The 26,161-nt window shown below is 49.8% G+C and overlaps 1 protein-coding gene across 1 annotated transcript; it reads left to right on the top strand.

The window, feature by feature from the left end:
• The first annotated feature begins 558 nt into the window (after positions 1-558).
• Positions 559-18,582, top strand: LOC119957565 (DNA replication complex GINS protein SLD5-like). The gene is made up of 8 exons (XM_038785732.1): positions 559-784; positions 2,222-2,308; positions 5,713-5,826; positions 7,087-7,184; positions 8,263-8,351; positions 14,265-14,355; positions 15,405-15,517; positions 18,470-18,582. The coding sequence occupies exons 1-7, from the start codon at positions 680-682 to the stop codon at positions 15,499-15,501; spliced, it is 681 nt and encodes a 226-aa protein (XP_038641660.1). The 5' UTR covers positions 559-679; the 3' UTR covers positions 15,502-15,517; positions 18,470-18,582.
• Positions 18,583-26,161: the final 7,579 nt, after the last annotated feature.

Below are 26,161 nucleotides of genomic sequence, written 5' to 3'. Positions count from 1 at the left end.
AATAGCTGACCTGAGTAATTTATAGAAGGGTCTCTGGACCAGATCCTGGCCGGAAAATTACAGGGAACTGGTTAATTTTTTTGTCAGGAAGGATATTTTCACAACTATTTTATCCCAACATAAGTAGCCAATTGACCGAGATCGAATGAACCGAGGTACAAATTGAAGGGACAGTCTCTAAAAGGGAAACTGCCTTAAACGAAAAACGAATCACAAATGAGATTTTAATCTGCTCCCTGAAGAGGTTTGCAAATTGGTGAGAGTCCAGTTCGATGAAAAGAAGTCGCCAAAGAGCAAAGTGGAGGCGGCAAACTGGAATGGGAGCGGATTGTTGATCCAGAGAAGCAATGTCAGGCTCACAAGCTGTTTCCGCCTTGAGGAAATATGGCGGCGCTCACAGTGGTCACTGCGACGTCGGAAGCGAAGGCGGAGCGGTGACGTCGATAGGGCGGGCGGCCTGCTTGCTGACGTCATGGGGACGCGTTGGCGTGAGGGCGGCGAGGTGACGTCATTAGGGCGGGCGACGCTATGACGTCGAGACGGCGGCGTCATGAGGGCTATCGGCGCGGGACGTTAGGCGGGCTGTCGGCGCGTTGACGTCAGACGTCGGGCCTGCCGCAGGCCGGCCGGCCTTCGGGCGGGAACTTGGCGGCGCCTCCTCGCCCTCTGTTTGGGGAGAATGGCTGGGGAGGTGGAAGGGGAAGACACCGAGCTGTCCCGGGACTCCGAGCAGGAGGAGGAGGAGATTCTGACCCCGGCTCAGCTCATCGCCAAACTGGAGGAGGTGAAGCACCCCGAGGTCGCACAGCAAGATCCCACAGGCGGCCACGTGACCCATGGACATGGCGGGGCCCTTTAACACCCCCCCCCCCCCCCCAGGGGAAGGGGCCTTTTAATACCCACCCCCAGGGAGGGGCTCTAAGGGGAGGGGGGCCTTTAACACTCCCAGGGGAGGGGGCCCTTTAACAGCCCCCCCAGGGTTGGGGGCCCTTTAACACCCCCCCCCCCCAGGGGAGGGGGCCCTTTAATAACCCCAGGGGAGGCCTTTAACACCCCCCAGGTGAGGGGCCCTTCAACACCCCCCAGGGGAGGGACCCTTCAACACCCCCCAGGGGAGGGGGGCCTTTAACCTCCCTCCCCCCCCCCCCCCCCCCCCCCGCCGCCGGGGAGGGCAGAGACTCGCATTAACGTCTCAGCTGAAAGACACCGCCTCCAGCAGTGCAGCCCTCTTGCGGTACTGCATGGGCATGTTAGAATCCCCACTGTTGAAGGAGGCCATTCAGCCCATCGAGTCTGCACCGACCCTCCAAAAGAGCGTCCTACCTTGGCTCACCTGGGATCCCCACCACCTGGAGGTTCCCTTCCAAGTCGCGCACCACCCTGACATGGAAATATATCGCTGTTCCTTCACTGTTGCTGGTTCCAAGTCCACTGATGTACTTTTAAAATCTAAATTTAGAGTACCCAATTCATTTTTTCCAATGAAGGGGCAATTTAGCGTGGGCAATTTAGCGTGGCCAATAGGCGGGCAGCATGGTCGGCATGGACTTGGAGGGCTGAAGGGCCTGTTCCTGTGCTGCACTTTGTTCTTTGTAATCCACCTACCCTGCATATCTTTGGGTTGTGGGGGCGAAACCCACGCAGACACGGGGAGAATGTGCAAACTCCACACGGACAGTGACCCAGAGCCGGGATCGAACCGGGGACCTCAGCGCTGTGAGGCAGCAGGGCTAACCCACTGCGCCACCATGCTGCCCTCCACTGATCAACGCCACTTGGACTGCAGTGGGTCAAAAAGACAGTGAATGACCACCTTCCCGAGGGGAATGCTGCCCTAACCAAAAGGTTCCTCTCCCAGGTTTGCAAGTCTTGTTGCAGCCCCTACACTTACCTGTTTGTTTTGGCACTGTTTGCTGCTGAGTCCTTGTTGATGTGCTACTCCCGGTACAGACTGGCTGCGAGATTTCTCGTGATCGATATGTCTCTGGAAGCAGCCTCGATTGCGTATCCCGAGGTTGATCTTGAGATATGCTGGCGAACTCGCTTCACAAGGCCTTTGGCCATTGATGAGGGCATTGGGAGCCATGTAGAGTGGCGCTGGAGTCATCAATGAGGCCATGTGTTCATGAAGCCCCCCTCCCGAAGTGCTTGAATGCCACAGTTGCTTGCTTGGTACATGTATCCCCCTCCTAAACTAGTCTTGCCTTTCATCTCTACGCAGGCCTGGCTGAATGAGAAGTATTCGCCTGACCTCCTTGAAAATAAATCTGAGATTGTGGAGTGTGTGATGGAACAACTGGACCACATGGTAACAATCGGGTGCCTTGTTTTGAGGGAAAAGCGCGGGTCCGACTGTCAGACGTCTGGGAGTACAGAACTTGAACATTGCTGAATTTCCTCCCTCGTGCACTCACCAGAGCCAACACAAGAATGCCAAATTTCCAAAAACCGTAACAATTTGTACTTCAGGAGATAACGGGTACCGATTGAACAGAGAACAGACTTCGCACAGACAGTGACCCAGCAGGGAATCGAACCTGGGACCCTGGCACTGTGAAGCCACAGTGCTGCCCACTTGTGCTACCGTGCTACCGTGCCGCCAACTTGGCTGGCAAGTTGATTCCGATTGGCAGAGGCGTTGTCATGGAGGAAGCAACGGAATGCAATAGGCTCCCTGGTCATTCAAAAGAGGCGCACGGCCTGAACATATCCCTTTTGTTTGCAGAGAACAGGTCCCTGTGTGTGAAAGTCTGTTGCTTCGAGCAAGTATAAATGAGCCACATTGCAAGCTCGGCTGATTGTCTTTAAGTGGTTGTCAGTGCAGCAGTGGGCGCACTCAGGATTGTTTGAAATTTGGCATTCTTGGGTTTGTCCGGATGAGTGCAAGAACGAGACGGACCCGCAACGTGTCTCTCTTTTCAGCACTGTATTTAAGTTTCTGTTCTCTCCCCAGCGTGCTGAATACGATGTGGTTCAAAGGGTCGCTATCTGGGAACCTCATCCGCCAGCCAGCCTCCCTGTGTCGGGAGGCTGTACAACCACATGGAGTGAGCAACACAGCTAAAGCTTTGTCCCGTTCCGACTCACCTTCGCACTCCAGATCAGCGGTGGGCAACCTGTGGCCCGGGAGCCCATCTAGGTTCGGAGGGCGACTCATGAGGCGTTTTGTTGACGGGTAGCGTTGCCACATTCCGCCAATTTTTTCCACGCAGTTTTTTTTCCGGACCAGTATGGCTGAAGTGATTCCTACTTTAAGCGAAGAGCGTGCTGACTGCTCACAGCCTTGGCCGTGAGAGCCGTGTGCTCCCTCTGTCTCCAAAGTTCAAATATTTCTTTTGTTTTAACCATTTGAAGTTGATGACAGTTCTGTTAATATATAATCGGTTGAGCATTTTCCATAACCCGATATGAAATGTCCGGCTTGTATTAAATGTATTTGATCTTATTCACGGGGTCACAGGTAGTGAACAAGCCCCACTTCAATCTCACGACGCACTGAGAGGAACGAGAGCCATTCTTGCTGACACTCACTCGAGTAGGATGTCCGTCACTGCTCCAGATCACTGCTAATTAACAAGATAGTGAATTAGACCATAGGATATAGGAGCAGAATTAGGCCACTCGGCCCATTGAGTCTGCTCTGCCATTCAATCATGGCTGATAGAAGAACTAGGAGCAGGAGTAGGCCATCTGGCCCCTCGAGCCTGCTCCGCCATTCAATGAGATCATGGCTGATCTTTTGTGGACTCAGCTCCACTTTCCGGCCCGAACACCATAACCCTTAATCCCTTTATTCTTCAAAAAACTATCGATCTTTATCTTAAAAACATTTAATGAAGGAGCCTCAACTGCTTCACTGGGCAGGGAATTCTATAGATTCACAACCCTTTGCGTGAAGAAATTCCTCCTAAACTCAGTCCTAAATCTACTTCCCCTTATTTTGAGGCTATGCTCCCTAGTTCTCATCCCCATTCTCCTGCTTTCTCCCCATAACCCCTGATCCTCTTATTAATCAAGAATCTATCTATCTCTGTCTTAAAGACACTCAGTGATTTGGCCTCCACAGCCTTCTGCGGCAAAGAGTTCCACAGATTCACCACCCTGTAGCTGAAGAAATTCCTCCTCATCTCTGTTTTAAAGGATTGCCCTGTCAGAATTCCGTGTGCTTTAACCCTTTCTCTCCCTCAAGCACTGCCAATCCGGCCACAGTTTCAAGGTTGAGTGAAAGATGGCCGTTCCCAATGCTTTGCTGAGCCGCAGGGGATGATTATTTGGAAAACGGAATAGAGGCACAATTCCTTCCCCGATTTAGCTGCTTGTTTACTGCTGCAAGTGTGCGAGTGACATTTAGTCACAAGCAACGCGGATTTTACACTCGTGGCTCAATCCTCGTTGCGGAGGGGGAGGGAGGGGGGGAGAGAGAGAGAGAGACAGGAAGATTGTGAATGAGGGAGAGACAGGAACACAACTGGGAACACCGGGCATGTAGTTCCAACCTCCGTGCTGGGGAAGCTTATTTCTCAGCAGCCAATCGGAAAAATCTGGGTGGCTAAACGACGGGCGGTATGGATAAGTTCAGAGCAAAGTCCCGTTTCGCCAACTTGATTCAGTTGTTCGATAAATTTACCAGATTAACGAGAGTAATGCAGTTAATGTGTGTGTCGACTTTTGAAACGTTTTCAATTAAGTACCACACAATAGACTCATTAGCAAACTCGAAGCCTCTGGGATTAAAGGGATGGTGACGTCATGGATACAATATTGGCTGGCAAACGGACTGTAAAGCAGAGAATGGAACCATTGATCAGCTCGGAAGAAGCACCAGGCGGACCCGAAACATAAACTCTGCTTCTCTCCCTACACCCACGTTCCCAGCAATTTTCTCTTTTTTTTATTTCCCATTCCCAGCATCCGCAGTATTTGCCTTTTGTTACAGGGAGGGAAGAATGGAGGGGTGCTTTCCGAGTGCTGATGTTAGGATTACTGCGTCTTTCTGTTGTATGTTCGTGACCTGGACTTGGTGGGGGGTGGGGGGGATCCCGTCACGGACGTCAGGGAGGCACAGACTGGCCGAATGGGCCGGCGCATAGCTGATTAAATTACGCGGGGAGAAGCGCTAACGTTTCTGTCGGAAGAGTGAGGAGAGGCAAGATGAAAAGCAATGGAACCATTTTAAAAGGGAGGCCAGGAACGGAGCAGGCAGGGGAGGTGTGTACCCAAATCTTTGAAGGTGGCTGGGCAAGTGGAGAAAAGCCATTTTAAAATAAACATCCGGAGCCCTGGGTTTATAAATGGAGGGATCGAGTGCAAAGAATTCGCTGAGAAGAATGAGCGTTGGTCAGTGTGTGGTAGTTGCAACCCACGCACACACACACACGCACACACAAGAGTTAGCTGGCTGGACGGTTTGTTCGTGATATGGAGCGACGCCAACAGCGTGGGGCTCCATTTCCGTTACCGAGTGAGGTGATACATGAAGGACCCCCCCCCCTCAACCTTGCCCCCCCCCCCCCGCTTGAGCTGTGGTGACCCTCTGGTTCAATCGCCACCAATCCGCTCTCTCGCAGAAAGGGGAGAGCAGCTTAAGGACTTCGGGGATAATGGCAACTTTCGTTTTCATTTCTTTTCTAAACTAAATTTAAAGTGCCCAATTCGTTTTTTTCCCAATTAAAGGGCAAGTTCACTATGCGCATACTTTAATCCAATTCACAGGAGCAGAATTTACAGCGAGCGAGGAAGGGAGATCTGAAAGTCACCATTCACCGAATGGAGATGGAGCGGATTCGCTACGTCCTCAGCAGCTACTTGAGATCACGGTTGCAAAAGGTACAGGATTCCTCGAGGTGAAACATTTTGCTTTAACGCTGAGAGCTGGAGCAGAACGGGAGGGAATAAACGCCCAAGAATTAGTTCAAAGTCCAGTCCGGCCACCTTTATTTATGCTTTGCGGAATTGCTTGGCGTGTACCGAGCGATTCCTGAATATTGTGGATTGAGTACGTCCAGCGAGCCGTGCGTTCTGACTCTGCAATTGTGAATCCTTAATGAAAACTGGCAAATAGCTATGTTGTCACTCGTTCACGGAAGGTTCTGGAACCAATTGAATCTTTATTTGGGGTTTTAGTAAGATGAAACGTTGTCAGTGTAACAAATCAAGAGGAATTACGAAGTGATAAAGCAATACTTAACAACCAACCGATAGTTTTCTAGTCACCCCACCGCTCTTACTTTCTAGAACAGATCAGTTCTACAGATAGTTCTGACCTGATCTTCTGACTTCTCTCTCTGATCTGGTTTCTTCCGGGAACCTGCCTAATCCACCGTTTAAGTCTGTTTTAACCCTCCCTGCCTCTGGCATCGAGGATTTCTCCTGCCCTGTTGGTAAAAGTAATTAATGTGCACCATTCTAGCACAGTGGTTAGCACTGTTGCTTCGCAGCGCCAGGGACCCGGGTTCGATTCCCGGCTTGGGTCACTGTCGGTGCGGAGTCTGCACGTTCTCCCCGTGTCTGCGTGGGTTTCCTCCGGGTGCTCCGGTTTTCTCCCTCTGTGTACCCGAACAGGCGCCGGAGTGTGGCGACTAGAGGCTTTTCACAGTAACTTCATTGAAGCCTACTTGTGACAATAAGCCATTTTCATTTCACTTCATTTCAAAAAAATATTTCTAAAAACCCTTGCGTTGGGCTGTCAACGTCATTGCCACGGCCAGCACTTCCTCCTTATCCCTGATTGCCCTCGAGTGTGAAGTTGCTGTGGGTCAGGAGTCACATGTAGGCCAGACCGCGTATGGGCGGCAGATTTCCTTCCCTCTCAGGCATTAGTGAACCAGTTTAGTGTTCACACAATCGCTGATGGTTTCCCCGATCGTTATTAAGGAGACTGACATTTTATTCCTGATTACCAGCCCTGGTGGGGTTTGAACTTGTATCTCTGGATCACTAATCCGGGCGTCTGAATGATTAATCTAGTGACAATACCGCGATGCGACAGTCCCCACTTTGATTGAGGTGATTTGCCTGCGAATTAACTTTTGATTTGAATAAGTTCAGACAAAATAACACCGTGTTTCTTCTATTCCTCATCTCCAGATAGAGAAGTTCTTCCCTCATATCCTGGAGAAAGAGAAGTCCCTTCTCGAGGCAGCACCATCCTGTTTATCCCCACAAGAATTCACCTTTGCAAAAGAGTGAGTGCGATAGGGAGCATCAGTAGTCCAGGGTATATTTTATCAGTAGCCATAGCTCTCATTGTCTCTTCAATCGAGCTTCCTAGACTTGAGGCTGTTCGATGTTTGCTGGTTAAGGGTATCGAGAGTTAGGGAGAAATGGCCGAGGGGCTGAATGGCCTCCTGTGAATTAAATCTTGCAACTCTCACTCAAAGCTCCAACAAAATATCTCTCCCTCGCTAAGTGATTGATAGGCCACTGTTAACTTATTCTTCCCGGCTGTAGAAAGGAAAATCACCTGTCGTTCCCATTCTTAATTCTGCTCAAAGTCCTTGAGATTTACACATGGCAACTCGGGTAGCACAGCGGTTAGCACAGTTGCTTCACAGCTCCAGGGTCCCAGGTTCGATTCCCGGCTTGGGTCACTGCCTGTGCGGAGTCTGCACGTTCTCCCTCGTGTCTGCGTGGGTTTCCTCCGGGTGCTCCGGATTCCTCCCACGGTCCAAAGATGTGCAGGTTAGGTGGATTGGCCATGCTAAATTGCCCTCAGTGTCCAAAAAAGGTTAGGTGGGGATAGGGTGGAGGTGTGGGTATAGGGTGGAGGTGTGGGCTTAGGTAGGGTGCTCTTTCCAAGGGCCAGTGCAGACTCGATGGGCCAAATGGCCTCCTTCTGCACTGTAAATTCTATGAACACTCGGGGAGTGGGTGGGAGATGGGGCAAGGTTGGTGGAGACACTGGGGCTGTTTTCACAGGGAAGGGTTAAACCTACGACCCCCCCCCCCCCCCCCCCCCCCCCCCGAGGTGATTGAAATTAGAAGGTTTTTTTCCCAGGAACAAAACAAGTGGGAAAGAGCTGTTCTCTCTGCGTTAACTAACCTGAAAATCAGTGGAAATGATGGGAGAGGTTTTCAACCTCGAGGGGGTTGGAATTTGGGCTCGCCCTGTGCTGCTGGGAAGGGAATCCGTAAAGGCCTCGGAAAAGGAAAGTGATAAACCTGGCTCAATCTGGAACCTAACTTGCCTCAAGTTGCACGAGTCGCTTCTCGTCCTCGCCTCACTCGACTGCCGCAGTGATTTCTTAAAATGTTGCTCCACAGGTACTCGGCCAATTGTGAGGCGTTCCTGAGGGGCCTTGCTCTGAAACACATGCCTCCAAACCTGCAACCGCTGGAACTCTTAAAAGCCGGTGAGTTCCTCTCGTGGGTGGGAAGAGGCCGTTTCAATGGGAATGATTTGTTTTCGATTGATTACCTCTTCTATCTACCGTTGACTCTTTCGAGAGTTCCAGAGAACCTGGTGAAGCTTTCCCCTTCAACACAGTCTTGTAAATGCAATAAAGAGTTGGTCAATGTTGTGTTCTGAATGTAGAAATTGTTATATATTGTATTTGTGGCAGTAACGTTATTAAAAGCCTGAGTTAAGGTATATGTTAGGTGCAGTAATATTATTAAGGAACCGACAATAAGGTAGCCAGGCTATCTTCTAAAGGTATCTTCTAAAACTGTGATTAAGGCGTCATAAAAGGTGAGGTCATGATTGACTCTAACCATTTACTTCTTTGAATATAGAGGGCTAATGGGATATTATGATTGCTGGAGATAGGGCGGCACAGTGGTTAGCACTGCTGCCTCAAGGCACTGAGGACCCGGGTTTGATCCCGGCCCTGGGTCACTATCCGTGTGGCGTTTGCACGTTCTCACTGTGTCTGAGTGGATCTCGCCCCCAAAACCTCTCTTAAAAACAAAAGATGTGCAGGAAAGGTGGATTGGACATGTCAAATTGCCCATTAATTGGAAAAAAATAATCGGGTACTCTTAAATTTATTTAAAAAAATGATTGCTGGAGATTCCCTGGATAGTAGATAATATATATTGGGTTGTATTTAGTGCCCTGCTAAGCAAGTCATGTGACATTGTAATGGGATACACATGATGAAATTCATGGGAGGAGTTGGATTTCGGCGGGAGCTGGGATACTTCAGCTGGGGTTGCAGTCAGTTGGATTTCGGCGGGAGCTGGGATACTTCAGCTGGTGAGTAGATTTGGCAATTTCAATTGCAGCAGCCAGCCATTGGATACCGGCAGGGGCTGAGCCTATCGGGAGGTGAGTGGTAAGTTTAAATTACTTACCTTTGCAGGGGTTGCAGTCAGTTGGATTTCGGCGGGAGCTGGGATACTTCAGCTGGTGAGTAGATTTGTCAATTTCAATTGCAGCAGCCAGCCATTGGATACCGGCAGGGGCTGAGCCTATCGGGAGGTGAGTGGTAAGTTTAAATTACTTACCTTTGCAGGGAACAGGAAGTTTGTCCCGTGGACTTCTGGGAAGGTTTACCCCTCCCTAGTTAATAAATTCTGGTGGAGAGGAAACCCGAGACACTACACGTGTAGTGTCTCCCACCCGCCCTCCTCCTCTAACCTAATAATAAGACCCATTGGGGTGAGCAGGTGAGTGCCTTATTACATTATTATTTCTCTTTTCTTATTTGTTAACCAGAACTAGGTTGGAAAAGACTATAGCAGAGGTCTCCAAGTTTTTTTAACTGAAATTTATACAAAGTAATAAATTAATTAACTAATCAGAGATGGCTGGGCAGGTGATGTGCTGTAGCTGTATGATGTGGGAGCTGGCTGTTCCCCTTGTGAATGGCAATGACCACATCTGCAGCAAGTGTTGGTTGCTGGAAGATCTCCGGCTCAGAATTGATGATCTGGAGTCTGAGCTTCAAACACTGCGGCACATCCGGGAGGGGGAGAGTTACCTGGACACTTTGTTTCAGGAGGCAGTCACACCTGGGAGATTAAGTAATTCACATTCAGTAACTGATCAGGGACATCAGAGTGTGACTGTAAGTGAGGCAGGCAGAGGGAACCTGAGTTCAGGAGTGCAGGAGCCTCAGCCCTTGACCTTGTCCAACAGGTATGAGACTCTTGCTCCCTGTATGGATGAGGAAAGGGGCTCTGGACAGGATGAGCCAACTGACCACGGTACCATGGTGCAGAAGGCCATTCAAGAGGGGGGAGTAAAAAGACAAGTAGCTGTTATAGGGGATTCTATAATTAGGGGGACAGATAGTATCCTATGCAAGCCGGATCGGGAGTCTCGCATGGTGTGTTGCCTGCCCGGTGCCAGGGTGCGGGACATCTCTGACCGGCTTGAAAGGATACTGGAGCGGGAGGGGGAGGATCCAGTTGTTGTGGTCCACGTTGGGACTAACAACATAGGTAAAGCTAGGGTGGAGGACCTGTTCGGGGACTATCAAGCACTAGGAAGAAAATTGAAGTACAGGTCCTCAAGGGTCATAATCTCTGGATTACTGCCCGAGCCACGTGCCAATTGGCATAGGGATAGGAAAATTAGGGAAGTAAACACGTGGCTAAGGGATTGGTGTGGGAAAGAGGGATTCCACTTCATGGGACATTGGCATCAGTTTTGGAACCGGGGGGATCTGTACCGTTGGGACGGTCTCCACCTGAACCGATCTGGAACCAGTGTTCTAGCGAAGAGGATAAATAGGGTGGTCAGTAGGACTTTAAACTTCTGAGTTGGGGGGAAGGGAAAGTGAAAGCGACAGGGAGCAGGGAGTTAAATGGCAAGATACGCAGGAGGATAACATGTAGGCAGGTGGATTTAAGCTTGAGGCAGACTAGGAATGCAACAAAAAGGAAGGATAACTTTGGACATCTTAGGACTTCCAATATCTATACTGATAAGAAAGTTAACATTAAGGCACTTTACCTGAATGCTCGTAGCATTTGTAACAAAGTAGATGAACTAATGGCACAGATCATCGTGAATGATTATGATGTGGTAGGCATCACAGAGACATGGCTGCAGGGGGTTCAGGACTGGCAGTTAAACATCCAAGGATATACAACCTATCGAAAAGACAGGGAGGTGGGCCGAGGGGGTGGGGTTGCCTTGTTAGTTAAGAACAAAATTAAATCTATGGCACTAAACGACATAGGGTCGGATGATGTGGAGTCTGTGTGGGTAGAATTGAGGAACCACAAAGGCAAAAAAACCATAATGGGAGTTATGTACAGACCGCCTAACAGTGGTCAGGACCAGGGGCGCAACATGTACCGGGAAATAGAAAAGGCATGTCAGAAAGGCAAGGTCACAGTGATCATGGGGGACTTCAATATGCAGGTGGATTGGGTAAATAATGTAGCCAGTGGATCCAAAGAAAAGGAATTCATGGAATGCTTACAAGATGGCTTTTTGGAACAGCTTGTCATGGAGCCCACAAGGGAGCAGGCTATTCTGGACCTAGTGCTATGTAATGAACCAGACTTTATTAAAGATCTTAAAGTAAGGGAACACTTAGGAAGCAGCGATCATAATATGGTTGAGTTCAGTCTGCAGTTTGAAAGAGAGAAGGCAAAATCGGATGTAATGGTGTTACAGTTAAATAAAGGTAATTACGAGGGCATGAGAGAGGAACTGGTGAAAATCAACTGGAAGCAGACCCTAGCAGGGAAGACAGTAGAGCAAAAATGGCAGGAGTTTGTATGCATAATTGAGGACACTGTACAGAGGTTCATCCCCAAGAAAAGAAAGATTATCCAGGGAGGGATTAGACAGCCATGGCTGACAAAGGAGGTCAGGAAATGTATCAAAGAAAAAGAGAGATCCTATAAAGTGGCCAAAAGCACCGGGAAATCAGAAGATTGGGAAGGCTACAAAAACAAACAGAGGTTAACAAAGAGACAAATAAGGAAGGAGAGGATCAAATATGAAGGCAGGCTAGCCAGTAATATAAGAAATGATAGTAAAAGTTTCTTTCAATACATAAGAAACAAACGTCAGGCCAAAGTAGACATTGGGCCAATTCAAACTGATTCTGGAAGGCTAGTGATGGGAGATGAGGAAATGGCTGGAGAACTTAATAAGTACTTTGCGTCTGTCTTCACAGTGGAAGACGTTAGTAATATCCCAAAAATTATAAAGGGTCAGGGGGCTGAGTTGAGTATGGTTGCCATTACAAAAGAGATGGTGCTAAAAAAGCTAAAAGGTCTTAAAATTGACAAATCTCCTGGCCCCGATGGGCTACATCCTAGAGTTCTGAGGGAGGTGGCTGAAGAAATAGCGGAAGCGTTGGTTGAGATCTTTCAAAAATCACTGGAGTCAGGGAAAGTCCCGGACGATTGGAAGATCGCTGTTGTAACCCCCTTGTTCAAGAAAGGATCAAGACAAAAGATGGAAAATTATAGGCCAATTAGCCTAACCTCGGTTGTTGGTAAAATTCTAGAATCGATCGTTAAGGATGAGATTTCTAATTTCTTGGAAGAGCAGGGTCGGATTAGAACAAGTCAACATGGATTTAGTAAGGGGAGGTCGTGCCTGACGAACCTGTTAGAATTCTTTGAGGAGGTGACAAGTAGGTTAGACCAGGGAAACCCAGTGGATGTGGTCTATCTGGATTTCCAAAAGGCCTTTGATAAGGTGCCACACAGGAGGCTGCTGAGTAAGGTGAGGGCCCATGGTGTTCGAGGTGAGCTACTGGCATGGGTTGAGGATTGGCTGTCTGACAGAAGGCAGAGAGTTGGGATAAAAGGTTCTTTTTCGGAATGGCAGCCGGTGACCAGCGGTGTCCCACAGGGTTCAGTGTTGGGGCCGCAGCTGTTCACCATATATATTAATGATCTGGATGAAGGGACTGGGGGCATTCTAGCGAAGTTTGCTGATGATACGAAGTTAGGTGGTCAGGCAGGTAGTGCTGAGGAAGTGGGGAGGCTGCAGAAGGATCTAGACAGTTTGGGAGAGTGGTGCAGGAAATGGCTGATGCATTTCAACGTGAGAAAATGTGAGGTCTTGCACTTTGGGAAAAAAGAATCCAAGCATAGACTACTTTCTAAACGGTGAGAAAATTCATAATGCCAAAGTACAAAGGGATCTGGGAGTGCTAGTCGAGGATTCCCTAAAGGTAAACATGCAGGTTGAATCCGTGATTAAGAAAGCGAATGCTATGTTGTCATTTATCTCAAGAGGGTTGGAATATAAAAGCAGCGATGTGCTACTGAGCCTTTATAAGGCTCTGGTTAGGCCCCATTTGGAGTACTGTGTCCAGTTTTGGGCCCCACATCTCAGGAAGGACATACTGGCACTGGAGCGTGTCCAGCGGAGATTCACACGGATGATCCCTGGAATGGCGGGTCTAGCATATGAGGAACGGCTGGCGTTCCTGGGATTGTATTCATTGGAGTTCAGAAGGTTAAGGGGAGATCTAATAGAAACTTACAAGATAATACATGGCTTAGAAAGGATGGACGCAAAGAAACTGTTTCCGTTAGGCGAGGAGTCGAGGACCCGTGGGCACAGCCTTAGAATTAGAGGGGGTAAATTCAAAACAGAAATGCGGAGACATTTCTTCAGCCAGAGAGTGGTGGGCCTGTGGAATTCATTGCCGCAGAGTGCAGTGGAGGCCGGGACGCTAAATGGCTTCAAGGCAGAGATAGATAAATTCTTGATGTCGCGAGGAATTAAGGGCTATGGGGAGAATGCTGGGAGGTGGAGTTGAAATGCCCATCAGCCATGATTGAATGGCGGAGTGGACTCGATGGGCCGAATGGCCTTACTTCCACTCCTATGTCTTATGGTCTTATGGTCTTATGTCTGTAGTTTTGCAGTTTGCCACAGGATTTGAGCCTGACAAGAAAGAAGGATTTTAAATTGAACAGCAGTTTAGCCAAATGGCGCTCGGTTGAGCAGAGGTGTACCGTAGCTGCCCTTGAAAGGAACTCAGTCCAAAAGTCTCAACACAACTAAACAAGTAATCTGTTTGTTAACTTTATTTATAAGTGTCATTTGAGCTGTATTGGGTTGCTGAATTGGAGTGAGTAAGTTTAAGTTTTTCCTTTTAAGAGTTGTTTAACTGATCATTGTAAAGCTATTTTCTTTGATGTTAATGTGGTTAATTCTGTGTTTAAATTAAAGTTGTTTGGCGTTCTTGTCCAAGAGCCTAACAAATGTCGGGGTCTTGTCCGGTGTCCTAACACTGTCCTCGAGTGGATGTAACCCAGTGAGGTTTTGTGTCACTGTGCTCAGCTCCTGTGTTTTGTTTTTAATCAGACCCGTTTGTTTTCCTTTTCCACCTCAGTTCCCAAGCCCAACCTGGATTCCTTTGTCTTCCTGACAGTGAAGGAGAGGCAGGAGAACATTCTGGTGGAGCCGGAGACAGAGGACCAGAGGTAGCAGGATATTTGCCATCCGGCAGAGTTTTGACGGGAAAAGGCTATTTGCCCGCACCCATGGATAAACAGTTTAATGTCTCCTAGACGGCATGAGCCTGTCGAGAAATCAAACCCACGTGTGAAGGTTAGGTGCCCGGGCCAGATTTGGGAATGGTTGCTACCTGGAGGAATTATAACTTGACACCGGTTAATAGAGAATAACTTAAAACTCCAGTGTGCACTTGATGCGATGCAGGACTTAGCAGATTTGGGCAGCACGGTAGCACAAGTGGACAGCACTGTGGCTTCACAGCTCCAGGGTCCCAGGTTCGATTCCCGGCTGGGTCACTGTCTGTGCGGAGTCTGCACGTTCTCCCCGTGTCTGTGTGGGTTTCCTCCGGGTGCTCCGGTTTCCTCCCACAGTCCAAAGACGTGCAGGTTAGGTGGATTGGCCATGATAAATTACCCCTTAGTATCCAAATAGATTAAGAGGGTTATTGGGTTACGGGGATAGGGTGGAAGTGAGGGCTTAAGTGGGTGGGTGCAGACTCGATGGGCCGAATGGCCTCCTTCTGCACTGATGTTCCACACTGGACGCTGCATCACGTTCCCTCATCCCCATGATGGGGAAGAAGCTTTTCCTTGACTGATTTAGAATGGTTCGCTGCATTTCAAGGGATGTGGGAGTCGCTGGGTGAGGCCGGCATTTGTCACCCACCTCAACGTGCCCACGAACTGAGTGTCCTCCCACAGTGCGGCGGGTGTGGAGTCACCTGGAGGCCAGACCAGGTCAGGAGGGCAGATTTCCCTCTCGAAGGGGACATCAGTGATCCAACTGGGTTTTCAGCACCGCGTGGGGTTACTAGATTTATGAGTTGAATTTAAGTTGTGCCCAGGTGGGATTTGAACCTGTGGACCCCACGGCATTAGCCTGGGCATCAGGATTGCTGGTCCAGTGCCGCTACCTCCACACCGCCATCCCAGTGGCCAAGTGGCCTGATCCTGGGTTTGTCTGCACATAGCAAGCCACTGGGACACAACTCAAGTCTTCTGTTTTCCCCCTCCAGGGAGTACACCGTGGATTTGGAGGAAGGCTCCCAACACTTGATGAAATACAAGACGATTGCCCCTCTTGTGGCGAGTGGGGCAGTGCAGCTGATATGAACGGAGAGCTGGAGAGGTAAGGCAAAGTGGATTTGAAACGCGCCAGGTCCCTCACTCCTGAAGGGATTTCTTGAGAGGTCAGTTGGAGGACAGTGTGCAGGCGGCTGGGGTCTTCACGAGATTCTGTTCTTCATTCCCTGCCCGTTAGAAATCAGGGAACGTCCTGGCTTTGCGGCTCTGGCTATTTGGGATAATACCGGCCGGCGCTCCCCTGGTATGCACCCCATTTTCAGAGTCCCAAGCACAGGGCTCCGGGAACGGCACAGACGGCAACAGCAGGAGCTACCTCTGCGGGATATAAGGGAATAGCAGCGGGATAAGGCCATTCAGCTCCTCGGAGCTGCCTCCGATAGATCGCGGCTGACTGTCTCCCCGAACGGCACTCCCCATGCTGTCCCCTGATGCCATTAGTACCGGGAAACCTGTACGTTATTCCAGTCAGCACCGTCACTGGTCCAGACGGTTCGGTTAAGAATTGCAATTCCTCCTGCGGCCTGCAGGGCAGGTTCAGTGCACACAACAGTGCAACACTCCCCAAGCCCTGTCGTCTCGCCATTGTCTGTGTCAGCTTTGCATCAATTATCACCTTCCTAACTCCGATTGCATGCATGAAGTGTGCGCTCCTCACTTTCCGAGGCCCAGCTTCATGGCCCTGGGGCAAAAGTTACCATTCGTCGTGCTTTCAAGTGGCATGGAACCAGGGCACAAGGCGGGGTACAGGTAGAACACGGGCGGCATGGTGGTTAGCACTGTTGCTTCATAGCGCCAGGGTCCCAGGTTCGATTCCCGGCTTGGGTCACGGTCTGTGTGGACTCTGCACGTTCTCCCCCGTGTCTGCGTGGGTTTCCTCCGGGTGCTCCGGTTTCCTCTCGCAAGTCCTGAAAGACGTGCTTGTTGGGTGAATTGGACATTTTGAATTCTCCCTCCGTGTACCCGAACAGGCGCCGGAATGTGGCGACTAGGGGCTTTTCACAGTAACTTAATTGCAGTGTTAATGTAACCCTACTCGTGACAATAAAGATTATTATTAAGCAGTTTAAATCAGCACTGGGGAGAGTGTTGCATTAAATTTACAGCTTGACATCTTAAAACTATTTGGTATAGCTACAGACAACAGTGGAGTGATGTTTTTAAACTTGAAACCTAATGAGGTAAGTTAAACGTGTCGGGGAAGGCAGGGCAGATGGTGTGTTGCAGCTGTGGTATGTGGGAGTGGGTGGATGTCGGATATTTTGATTTTCAGAGACGATCCAGGAAAGTCGTACAAGAGGTTACTGCACAAATTTTGGGATCACGGGAGTGGGGAATTTTGTTTGGCATAGATTGAGGATTGGCAAATGGACAGAAAACCGAGTGGGAACGAGCTGCTTGTTGGCAGGTAGAGCTGTGTGCCACAGTAATCCGTGTTTGGACCTCAGCCGTCTTTGATAAAGATATCACAGATCGAGATAAAGGAAGTCGTGTAATGTTTCCACCTTTGCTGATGGTACTGCGTTAGATGTAAAGCAAGTGACGAGGAGAGTCCAGACAGGCAGTAAACATATCGGGTTAAACAAGTTGGCAAGAATGTGAGAAATAGAACAGAAAGTGGAGAAATGTAAAGTTATTTACTTGGTAGGAAAAATAGAAAAGTGTAATATTTGTGAAACGGTGAGACAGGGAATTTTATTCAGAGGGTGTCCTTGTAAATAAATCAGTGTCCAGGTAGAGCAAGCTATTGGGAAGGCAAATGGTATCTTCGTTATGAAGGTATTAGCATGCAAGTAATGAAGGCTCATTAAGGGACTTGTTTAGCACAGTGGGCTAAACAGCTGGCTTGTAATGCAGACCAAGGCCAGCAGCGCGGGTTCAACTCCCGCACCGGCCTCTCCGAACAGGCGCTGGAATGTGGCGGCTCAGGGCTTTTCACAGTAACTTCATCGAAGCCTCCGTGTGACAATAAGTGATTATTATTATTAATATAATTCGAGGGGGTCCTGGTGGGAGCATAGCTGGAGTTTTGTGACATTTGATTAAAGCAAATTGCTGCAGATGCTGGAATCTGGGGCAAGAACAGAAAACTGGTTCATCGCAGCAGGTCGGACGGCAATCTGTGGAGAGAGGAGGGAGCTCACGTTTCGAGTCTGGGGGACTCTTTCTCAAAGCTGTGTTCCGCTTTGTGAATAAATGAGAACTGGGTAAAGAGTGACTTCTAGTCCGCTCCTTGGGGGCTGGGCGGTACAGCTGTCAGCGCTGCTGCCTCACGGCGCCAGGGACCCGGGTTCAATTCCAACCTCGGCTGGGTGTCTGTGTGTGTGGAGTCTGCACGTTCTCCCCGTGTCTGGGTGGGTTTCCTCCAGGTGGATTGGCCGTGATAAATTGTCCCTTAGTATCAAACGGTTAGGTGGGGTTACTGGGATAGGGCGGGGGAGTGGGCCTGGGTAGGGTGCTCTTTCTCAGAGGCTTGGCGCAGACTCGATGGGCTGAATGGCCTCTTACACTGCAGGGATTCAATGATTCACCAAATAGCTGGTTGGCGTTTCACAGTGGGAATTGAAAAAACGAAATGAAATGAAAATCGCTTATTGTCACGAGTAGTCTTCAATGAAGTTACTGTGAAAAGCCCCTGGTCGCCACATTCCGGTGCCTGTTCGGGGAGGCTGGTACGGGAATCAAACCGCGCTGCTGGCCTGCTTGGTCTTCTTTAAAAGCCAGCGATTTAGCCCAGTGAGCTAAACCAGCCCCTTGTGTCTCCTTGCACGATGACCAGAACATTTTGATCACATGAGCACTTTGTCTATTTTCCTCGGGGAAGTCAGCCTGTGAGAGACGGAAGGGTTCGTGCTGGAGCGTTTTGTAATTTTCTCTGTTAGTGTGAAATGCAAGAGAGGGGGAGGAGAATTCAAGTCTCGAGGACTAGGGGCTGGACAGAGTCGGATTGACTTGCGATGGGGAGGAAATGTGAATGACATTTTTTGTTTTCTTTCAGAGTTGTCACGTGCATGAACCTGAAGAACTTGGGCCCACGTTCTCAAGTGGAAAATAGTCCTCTTTGTGAGTGTGCAAGAACTAATAAAATTATTTGTCACTTTTTGACTCTAACTTTTATTGTCAATCGAAATAGAAGACACAAATTGCAAGAAATCGAGTGTAACCCAGTGATAGAATGGTTTCCTCCCTCTAATCACGGGTGTAGTGGTCTTGGTCTTCTATTTGTCGCTATTTGTTGTCCATCAATCAGCACTCCATGCCAGTATATTATTCCCCATTCTTACGATGCTCTGCTTTTTGTTTGCTAACCTGTTGCGTGGGACCTTATCGACAGCCTTCTGAAAATCCAAATATACCACATCCACTGCTTCCCCCTTATCTAATCTGCGAGTGACATCCTCAAAACTGCACACGGGCAGTGACCCAGAGCCGGGATCGAACCTGGGACCTTGGTGCCTTGAGGCAGCAGTGCTACTCAGCACCACCATGCTGCCCCCTTACTAATGTTAAACACCATCCCCCAATTATCTAGACCCAAGGGAACCTTTTTATATATAAAAAAAAATCATTAGCCTATATGGGTAAACAATTAAATGAATAGAATCAATGATTATTCCACTTTTACAACATCTTAATTGTATCTTTTGCAGACACAAAACTTGCCTGTATGTTATACCAGTACTTTGAAAAATATTGCTGCTACATATATAATGTATAACAATTTCCTACATTCATCAAAGTGTAACTGGAGACGACAGTTGAATAATATTTCTAAACCTGATGAGTTAAGTTAAAGAAGACAGGCAGGTGATGTTGCAGCTGTAGCATGTGGGAGCTGCTAGGCACCAGTGTGTTCCATGCCAAGCCCTTCTGCGCTAGATGTCTACAGCGTGAGGAATGTTGACTCAGTTGATGAGATGGAGATTCAGAAAAGGATGCATCAGGGAGGGGGGATAAGTACCTGGACACTTTCGTTTCAGGAGGGCAGACACCTCCGATAAGTCTGTCCGTAAGAGAGGCGGGCATGGGGGACCAGAAGGTAGCACTGGAGGAGCCTCAGCCCTTATAATCGACCAACAGGTTTGAAGGTCCTGCAACTGGGCAGGGAGTGAGCAAACTGCGGAAGCATGGTGCTGGGGGCCATTCGAGTGTGGAGAGATAAATGCAATACAGTTGTGGGGAATAGTAAAGTCGGGATAGATGCTGTTCTCCACAGCCAGGAGCGCGAGTCTCAAAGGATGTATTGCCTGCCTGGTGCCAGGGTCAAGGAGGCTTGGAGTGTGGGAGGGGCAGGAGGCAGTGTCGTTTGCCACAATGGCTATTTAAGGAAGAATGCACGTGTGGAAGAGAGTAACACAATCCGAGCAAACGCTGTGTTTAAAAAAAAATAATAATCCAAGTCACTGCTGAAGGTGGCTTCCATAATGATGTGCGGCTGAGTGCCTTCGATGTTCCCTCGGCAGTTTATTGCCTCCTGCTGCTGCTCGTGCGGGCAGACAAAAGGTTTGGAATTTCGTGCCTGGTTTCTGCTGTGCCAGCTAACAATTGCTCGCAACCCCCCCCCCCCCCCCCCCCCCCCCCCCCCCCGGTGCTGTGCAGTGGCTAAACCGAGGCCTGATTCCCAATCCGGGTGAAACATCGGGGTGGCTCTGAACTGTGGACCCCTCCCTGTGCCAACGTGAACCCGGGATTTGAGCGTGTTTACTGTGGAGCTGCCCTGCGCAGGCGGGTCCTTAACCTGGGGGGGGGGGACGTTGGAAAATAAACGCGGGTTGAGGGGAGGGGGGGGGGGGAAGGAATTCAAAGACAGCTTTGGATGTTTTCCGTGAAGGTTTGCTTCGCTGACTCTTGTACTGCGCACAATCTAGATCAGATCAGCCTTTCTATTTCGGGGAAGATAAACGAGAGCTGCGTTTTCCCTCGATGGGATATAAATTACTCTTCTGCCCGAGGCCAACGATTGACTGAGGCCGTAAATTCTTTTTTTCTCACAAAAAAAAAAGGTAGATCTGATGACCACCCTCCAGCCAATCCCGGCTCTCAGCCTCTGCTCGAACCTCAGCCTTGAGTTCGATACAAATCAATACAGTTTCTGCTGAATTCGCCCCCTCCCCCAGGTTCCAGTCAGCAAATGCTCGGTTAATGATTCCTAAAGTGGTTTGGCCATTTTCCCCGCCTTCTGTTTCTTCAGCCTCCCTCGGTGACCGTCCCGGACAGACCTCGAGCTCGATCAGCGGTTTGGGGTGAGTTGGCCGTTGTCAGCTCGGGTGAGGTTTGGGGTGGCGCCAGAGGATTGCGGGTCAGCCGACAATCGAGGGCGGCGCAGGGCGCCTGACGGAATGCCCTGCTTTGGCGCTTCGACAGCGGCGTGAATGCGTTACACGCTGGCGTGGGCATGCGGGTTGTGCAGTAAACGCCGTCTGCATATCGTTAATGGGCCCGACCAGACAATTTCAGGGGGACCCCCCTCCCCCCACGATGCACTGCCTCCACCAGAAGGTATTCCCGACGGCGAGGTTCGCTTGTGCTTTTAAAAAACGTGGGACCGGCGCCGTGGCTGCTGAGGGAGAAAGAGAGAGGGGCTACAGAAAGTGTCCAACATCGCTATAATGTGCTGACTCGTGCTGCTGGCCGGTGGGGCTTCTGCGGAGGGAGTAGTGGGGAGCGGCCAGGAAGTGGGAGGTGGGGTCGGGGTAGACGGGTACGGAACGCCATTGCCACGGCCTGCAAGGCACGCCTCTGGCTGCCCCCTGCGAACCCTCTTGACTCTAGCCGACCCACCAACAGGATGGGCGTGCTCCGTCTTGGTTGGGTTGTGGGTGTGTGGGGAGTGGAGTACCTCGATGCAGCTCCTGCCTGACAGCCTCTCCGGTGCCGATCCCCAACCCGGTGTATCGCCCGCCGGCACGCATTGGAATTGCACCGGTCCCAGGTGAAACAGGACGCCCTGAATCACTCCAGGACCGGCACCGCTATCATGCACGCTCGCGATTCAGCCCCAGCGTCGGCGCTTAAGCAGGGAACCCAGCCCAGGGTCAAAATCCCTGAAGGTGAAATGCGTTGCCTGCCAGCCCCTCACTGCGCCCACCGAAGGGATGGCACCTCAGACTAACCTGTGCAAGAGTAATTGATATGTGCGTGTGCCAGATTTTATGGGACTGTGTAAGCTTGTGAGCCGAACAAAGAGGTCAGCGAGACAAGTGATCGCAGAAGGATTTGGATCAACTGGGCTGACAAATGTTGGATTAGCTTTAATGCTGGCTGATGTGCAATCCAGCAAATTGAGCACAAAATACCCGACGCTGGTGTACGGTGAACAGGATAGAGACGGGGTCTGGGGTTAAGCTGGCAGCGTTGGATCATCACCCTGGTTGCATTAAATGGTATCAACGCGCTCCCTCGGGAAGTGATGGCGGTGGGATCAGAGTGACATGATTTAAATGCAGGAAGTGGTTCGTCAAATGGCCGTGGGTCACAGGCGCAGACAGTGCCTGGTCGGAATGACTTAAGTGCTCGGCTGACGATTGGCGTTAACTAGAGGCCGCCAATTGAAAGATCGCCCGTCATCTACCCTGGAAGCCTCCAAAAATACACCCACTCCAAAGGAGCGAATTGTTTTGGAGTTATCAGATAAGGTCACGGGAGATAGATATCTGGGATGTTCGTTGGGCATCTGAAACATTAGAAGGACTCGAAGGCCTTTTCTTGTGTTATTAAGACAGTAGAAGGGGGGGGGGGGGGGAAGGGAGCCCCCTAGCTTAGTTAACCCTTTGTCATTGCACTTGAGTGAAAATCTCTGCAATATGTGCATATGTTAGGATACCCTTGGCCAGTATGCAGTCCATTCCAGCCTCACTTGACCTGGATCCGCCATGCCGATGAAGTTACATTTCTTTAATTACACAAGGTCTTTGGTTAAGTCCAACAAATGACAGTCGCCAGGTTTGTAACTTTAAAACGCGGATCACCTTTCATTGCGAATTAATGAATTTAAATAAACAGACAGAATATCGAGCTGGCTTTCCACTACCCCTTCCCCAACCCTCTTTTCTAACCCCACTCTTTCCACACACACGAACCACAGAGGGGAAAGAGAAAGAAAATATTAATGAAATAAAAGGATAGAGATCTATGATTGACAGGGATGACTTGAGTCAATGTCTTTCTGAAGTTCAGTTCAAAATGTTCAATTCGCCCAACAAGCACGTCTTTCGGGACTTGTGGGAGGAAACCGGAGCACCCGGAGGGAACCCACGCAGACGCGGGGGAGAACGTGCAGACTCCGCACAGACAGCGACCCAAGCCGGGAATCGAACCCGGGACCCTGGCGCTGTGAAGCAATAGTGCAAACCACTGTGCTACCGTGCCGCCCAGATTTGATATGAGCTTCTCGGGCAAGGTTATCCACCTTCCCTGCTGAGTCAGCATCAGTTCAGATTCATTGCAGAGGATATGCCAGACACTCACTACTTTCAAACCAATAGATCAATTCTTTTACTTCAGCCGCTGAGGAGCAGCAAGCTGCTGGTTTTGACACGCTTGAAGGGTCTTCAGCTCCCACTGACAGACAGTGGGCAACAGAGAAAGTAAAACACCTCCCTTCATTTCTGAGGTCGAATCACTTCTGGAAGATTCTCTCAGAAATATCACCCAGCAGGAACCAATCACTGGCTTTTGCCAGGCAGAACACTATCCCTGGCCAACACATTGATTCGACAGAAGGTGGCGAAGGCAGGTGGATGGGAATCTCGCTCCCTAGCAGCACGATGGGTGTACCTACACCACACAGACTGCAGCAGTTCAAGAAGGCTCCACCACCCAAGGGGCAATTAGGGATGGGCAACAATTGCTGGGCTGAGACGGCGACACCCATACCCCGTAAATGAATACATTCTTTAAAACCTTAGGAAGGATATCTTGACATGGAATAGGGGAGGGGGGGGGGGGATAGGGGAGGGGGGGGATGTTAGGGATGAGGATACGAGTGGGTTGAGATTGGAAAGACTGGGACTGTTCTCAGCAGAGGGAACATTCAGATATCCCTCGAGAACCGTTTTGCTTGAGCAGGCTTTCAGTAAGCGATTGGACATGTACATGATGAGGGCTCCTTTGCTGTGTTCTGGGGAAAAGAGAGCATATGTCCCCAGTTGGGCAAATCTTTCAAAGAATGAATCACAGCCTGGTCACGGCACAGAAGGAGGCCCGCCGTGTCTGTACCAGCTCTCCAAACGGGCCTCGTGACTTAGTGCCGTTCCCTTTCCTCTTCCCCGTACCCTTGCACATTGTTTCTATTCAAACAATCATCCAATACCCTCTGGAAGGCCTCAATTGAAGCTTCCTCCACCTCACACACAGCCAGTGCATTCCAGACCCCAAACCACTCGCTGTGCGCGAGAGTTCTTTCTCCATTGCATTTTCCTCTTTTGCAAATCACTGTAAATCTGTTGGCCCCCCCCCCCCCCCCCCCCCCCCCACCACTCATTCGCGATCCTTTTCCGAGCGGGAACGGTTTCTCCCTGTTGGCTCTATCCAGCCCCCTCACGATTTCGAACATCTCTATCAAATCACCTCTCGGCCTCTTTCTCTCCCAGGAGAACAGTCCCAGCCTCCCCGATCTGTCCTCGCAACTGAAATCTCTCATCCCCTGAACCGTTCTTGTGAACAAAGAACTGACACAGACAGGCCACCCTCCGAGCTACCAGACTCTTATCAAGTCAACTATCGAGGCCAGAACGTGTGCGAGGAGCAGCAAGCTTGCTTGCACGGTTAGGGTGGGAGTGAAGTGATTGGCAATCAGGGGAAACGCGTCAATTTTAAGTTGCCGAACATCGAGTCTGAGCACATTTGCTGCACTCCCCCCCCCGCAGTGCCTCCCCGGGAATGCCCGCCTGCTCAAGCCTCCATAGTCTGCCTTGAGCAGATGACCTGAGTCAGGTGGGAGTGCTGCCAGTGGCCTGCGGCTGACAGCGGGGCGAGATGGTGGAGTTTGAAGTTAAACTCGGCCTAGCTGCCAGGGCTTCTGTGTTCTGCGCAGCAGGGGGGGTGACAGAACTCGAGACTCAAGCTGTGTCTTACACTCCGATTTAGCCTTCTGCCGAATGATAAACTGCCTCGCCATCGATCTTCAAAGATAGCATGGAATATTTGACAATCCCTACAATAATGATTAGCCTCGGGAACCAGCTTAGGTCCCCCTACTTTGGACTTGGTATTTTAGGCCAATTTCCCTCTTCATAATTGTCCCAATCTTAGTCCATATAAGACCATATGACATAGGAGCAGAATTAGGCCACTCGGCCCATCAAGTCTGCTCCGCCATTCAATCCTGGCTGATGGGCAGCACGGTGGCGCAGTGGGTTAGCACGGTCGCCTCATGGCACCAAGGTCCCAGGTTCGATCCCGGCCCTGGGTCACTGTCCGTGTGGAGTTTTCACATTCTCCCCGTGTTTGCGTTGGTTTCGCCCCCACCCAAAGATGTGCAGGGTAGGTGGATTGGCCACGCTAAATTGCCCCTTAATTGGGAAAAATGAATTGAATACTCTAAATTTCTAAAAAAAATTAAAAACAAAATCATGGCTGATATGTTTCTCATCCCCATTCTCTGCCTTCTCCCTGATCTCCTTATTAATCAAGAACCTATCTATCTCTGTCTTAAAGACACTCAGTGATTTGGCCTCCACAGCCTTCTGCGGCAAAGAGTTCCACAGATTCACCACCCTCTGGCTGAAGAAATTCCTCCTCATCTCTGTTTGAAAGGATCGTCCCTTCAGTCTGAGATGGTGTCCTCAGGTTCCAGTCTCTCCTCCCAATGGAAACATCCTCTCCACGTCCACTCTATCCAGGCCTCGCAGTATCCTGTAAGTTTCAATAAGATCCCCTCTCATCCTACTAAACTCCCAACCAGTGCAGACCCAGAGTCCTTAACCGTTCCTCAAATTACAAGTTCGTCCGAAAAAGTAAGCTGGTATTTTTCAAGTTAAATATAACAGAAAATTGGGTTTGTTAGCTTCAGAACAGAGTCCTGAATAATATGAAGAGAATTGAGAAATTGACACATTGTTCAACATGGCGGGCGGGTCAATACTTACAGAACGCAAATTACAAATCAGCAAGCAAATGGGTAGCCAGACAAAGCTTTTGTAACGAGAGCGAATCAATTTGTAGTTTAAATCGCTGTGTCATGGATCTTTGCCCCACCCTGATGCAACTTGGTCGCAGTATCACTTGCAGAGTGGGGGCCGAGGATGGCCGGTGGGGAAGAAGGGGGGACGAGAGTCATTACTATAAAATTGTCGGTCGTTGAATGATAGGATGGTACGGCACTGCAAGAGGCCATTCAGCCTATCAACTTTGTGCCGGCTCTTTCAAAGAGCAATTCAGTTAGTCCCACTCTCCCGGGCTCTCTCTGAAGCCGTCACATCCTTCCTAAAGTGTGGTGCTCAGAATCGAACACAATGCTCCAGCTGGAATGAATTTGCGGTTGTTTTTTTTTTAAAAACACAGGCGGAGTATAGTTTCCTGCAGTTGTTCCTGCCTCTGTTTCAAATTCCCAGAATCCTATATAAGGTGAAAAGGTGAGCGGAGACGCTTTAAAAAAAAACCCAGTGAGGGCAACACGGTAGCATGGTGGTTAGCATAAATGCTTCACAGCTCCAGGGTCCCAGGTTCGATTCCCGGCTGGGTCACTGTC

The sequence above is a fragment of the Scyliorhinus canicula genome, chromosome 26, assembly GCF_902713615.1.
Source record: "Scyliorhinus canicula chromosome 26, sScyCan1.1, whole genome shotgun sequence".
Lineage (NCBI taxonomy): Eukaryota > Metazoa > Chordata > Chondrichthyes > Carcharhiniformes > Scyliorhinidae > Scyliorhinus > Scyliorhinus canicula.
The sequence above is the reverse complement of the archived record's forward strand: the minus strand, read 5'-3'. Positions and strand labels throughout refer to the sequence as shown.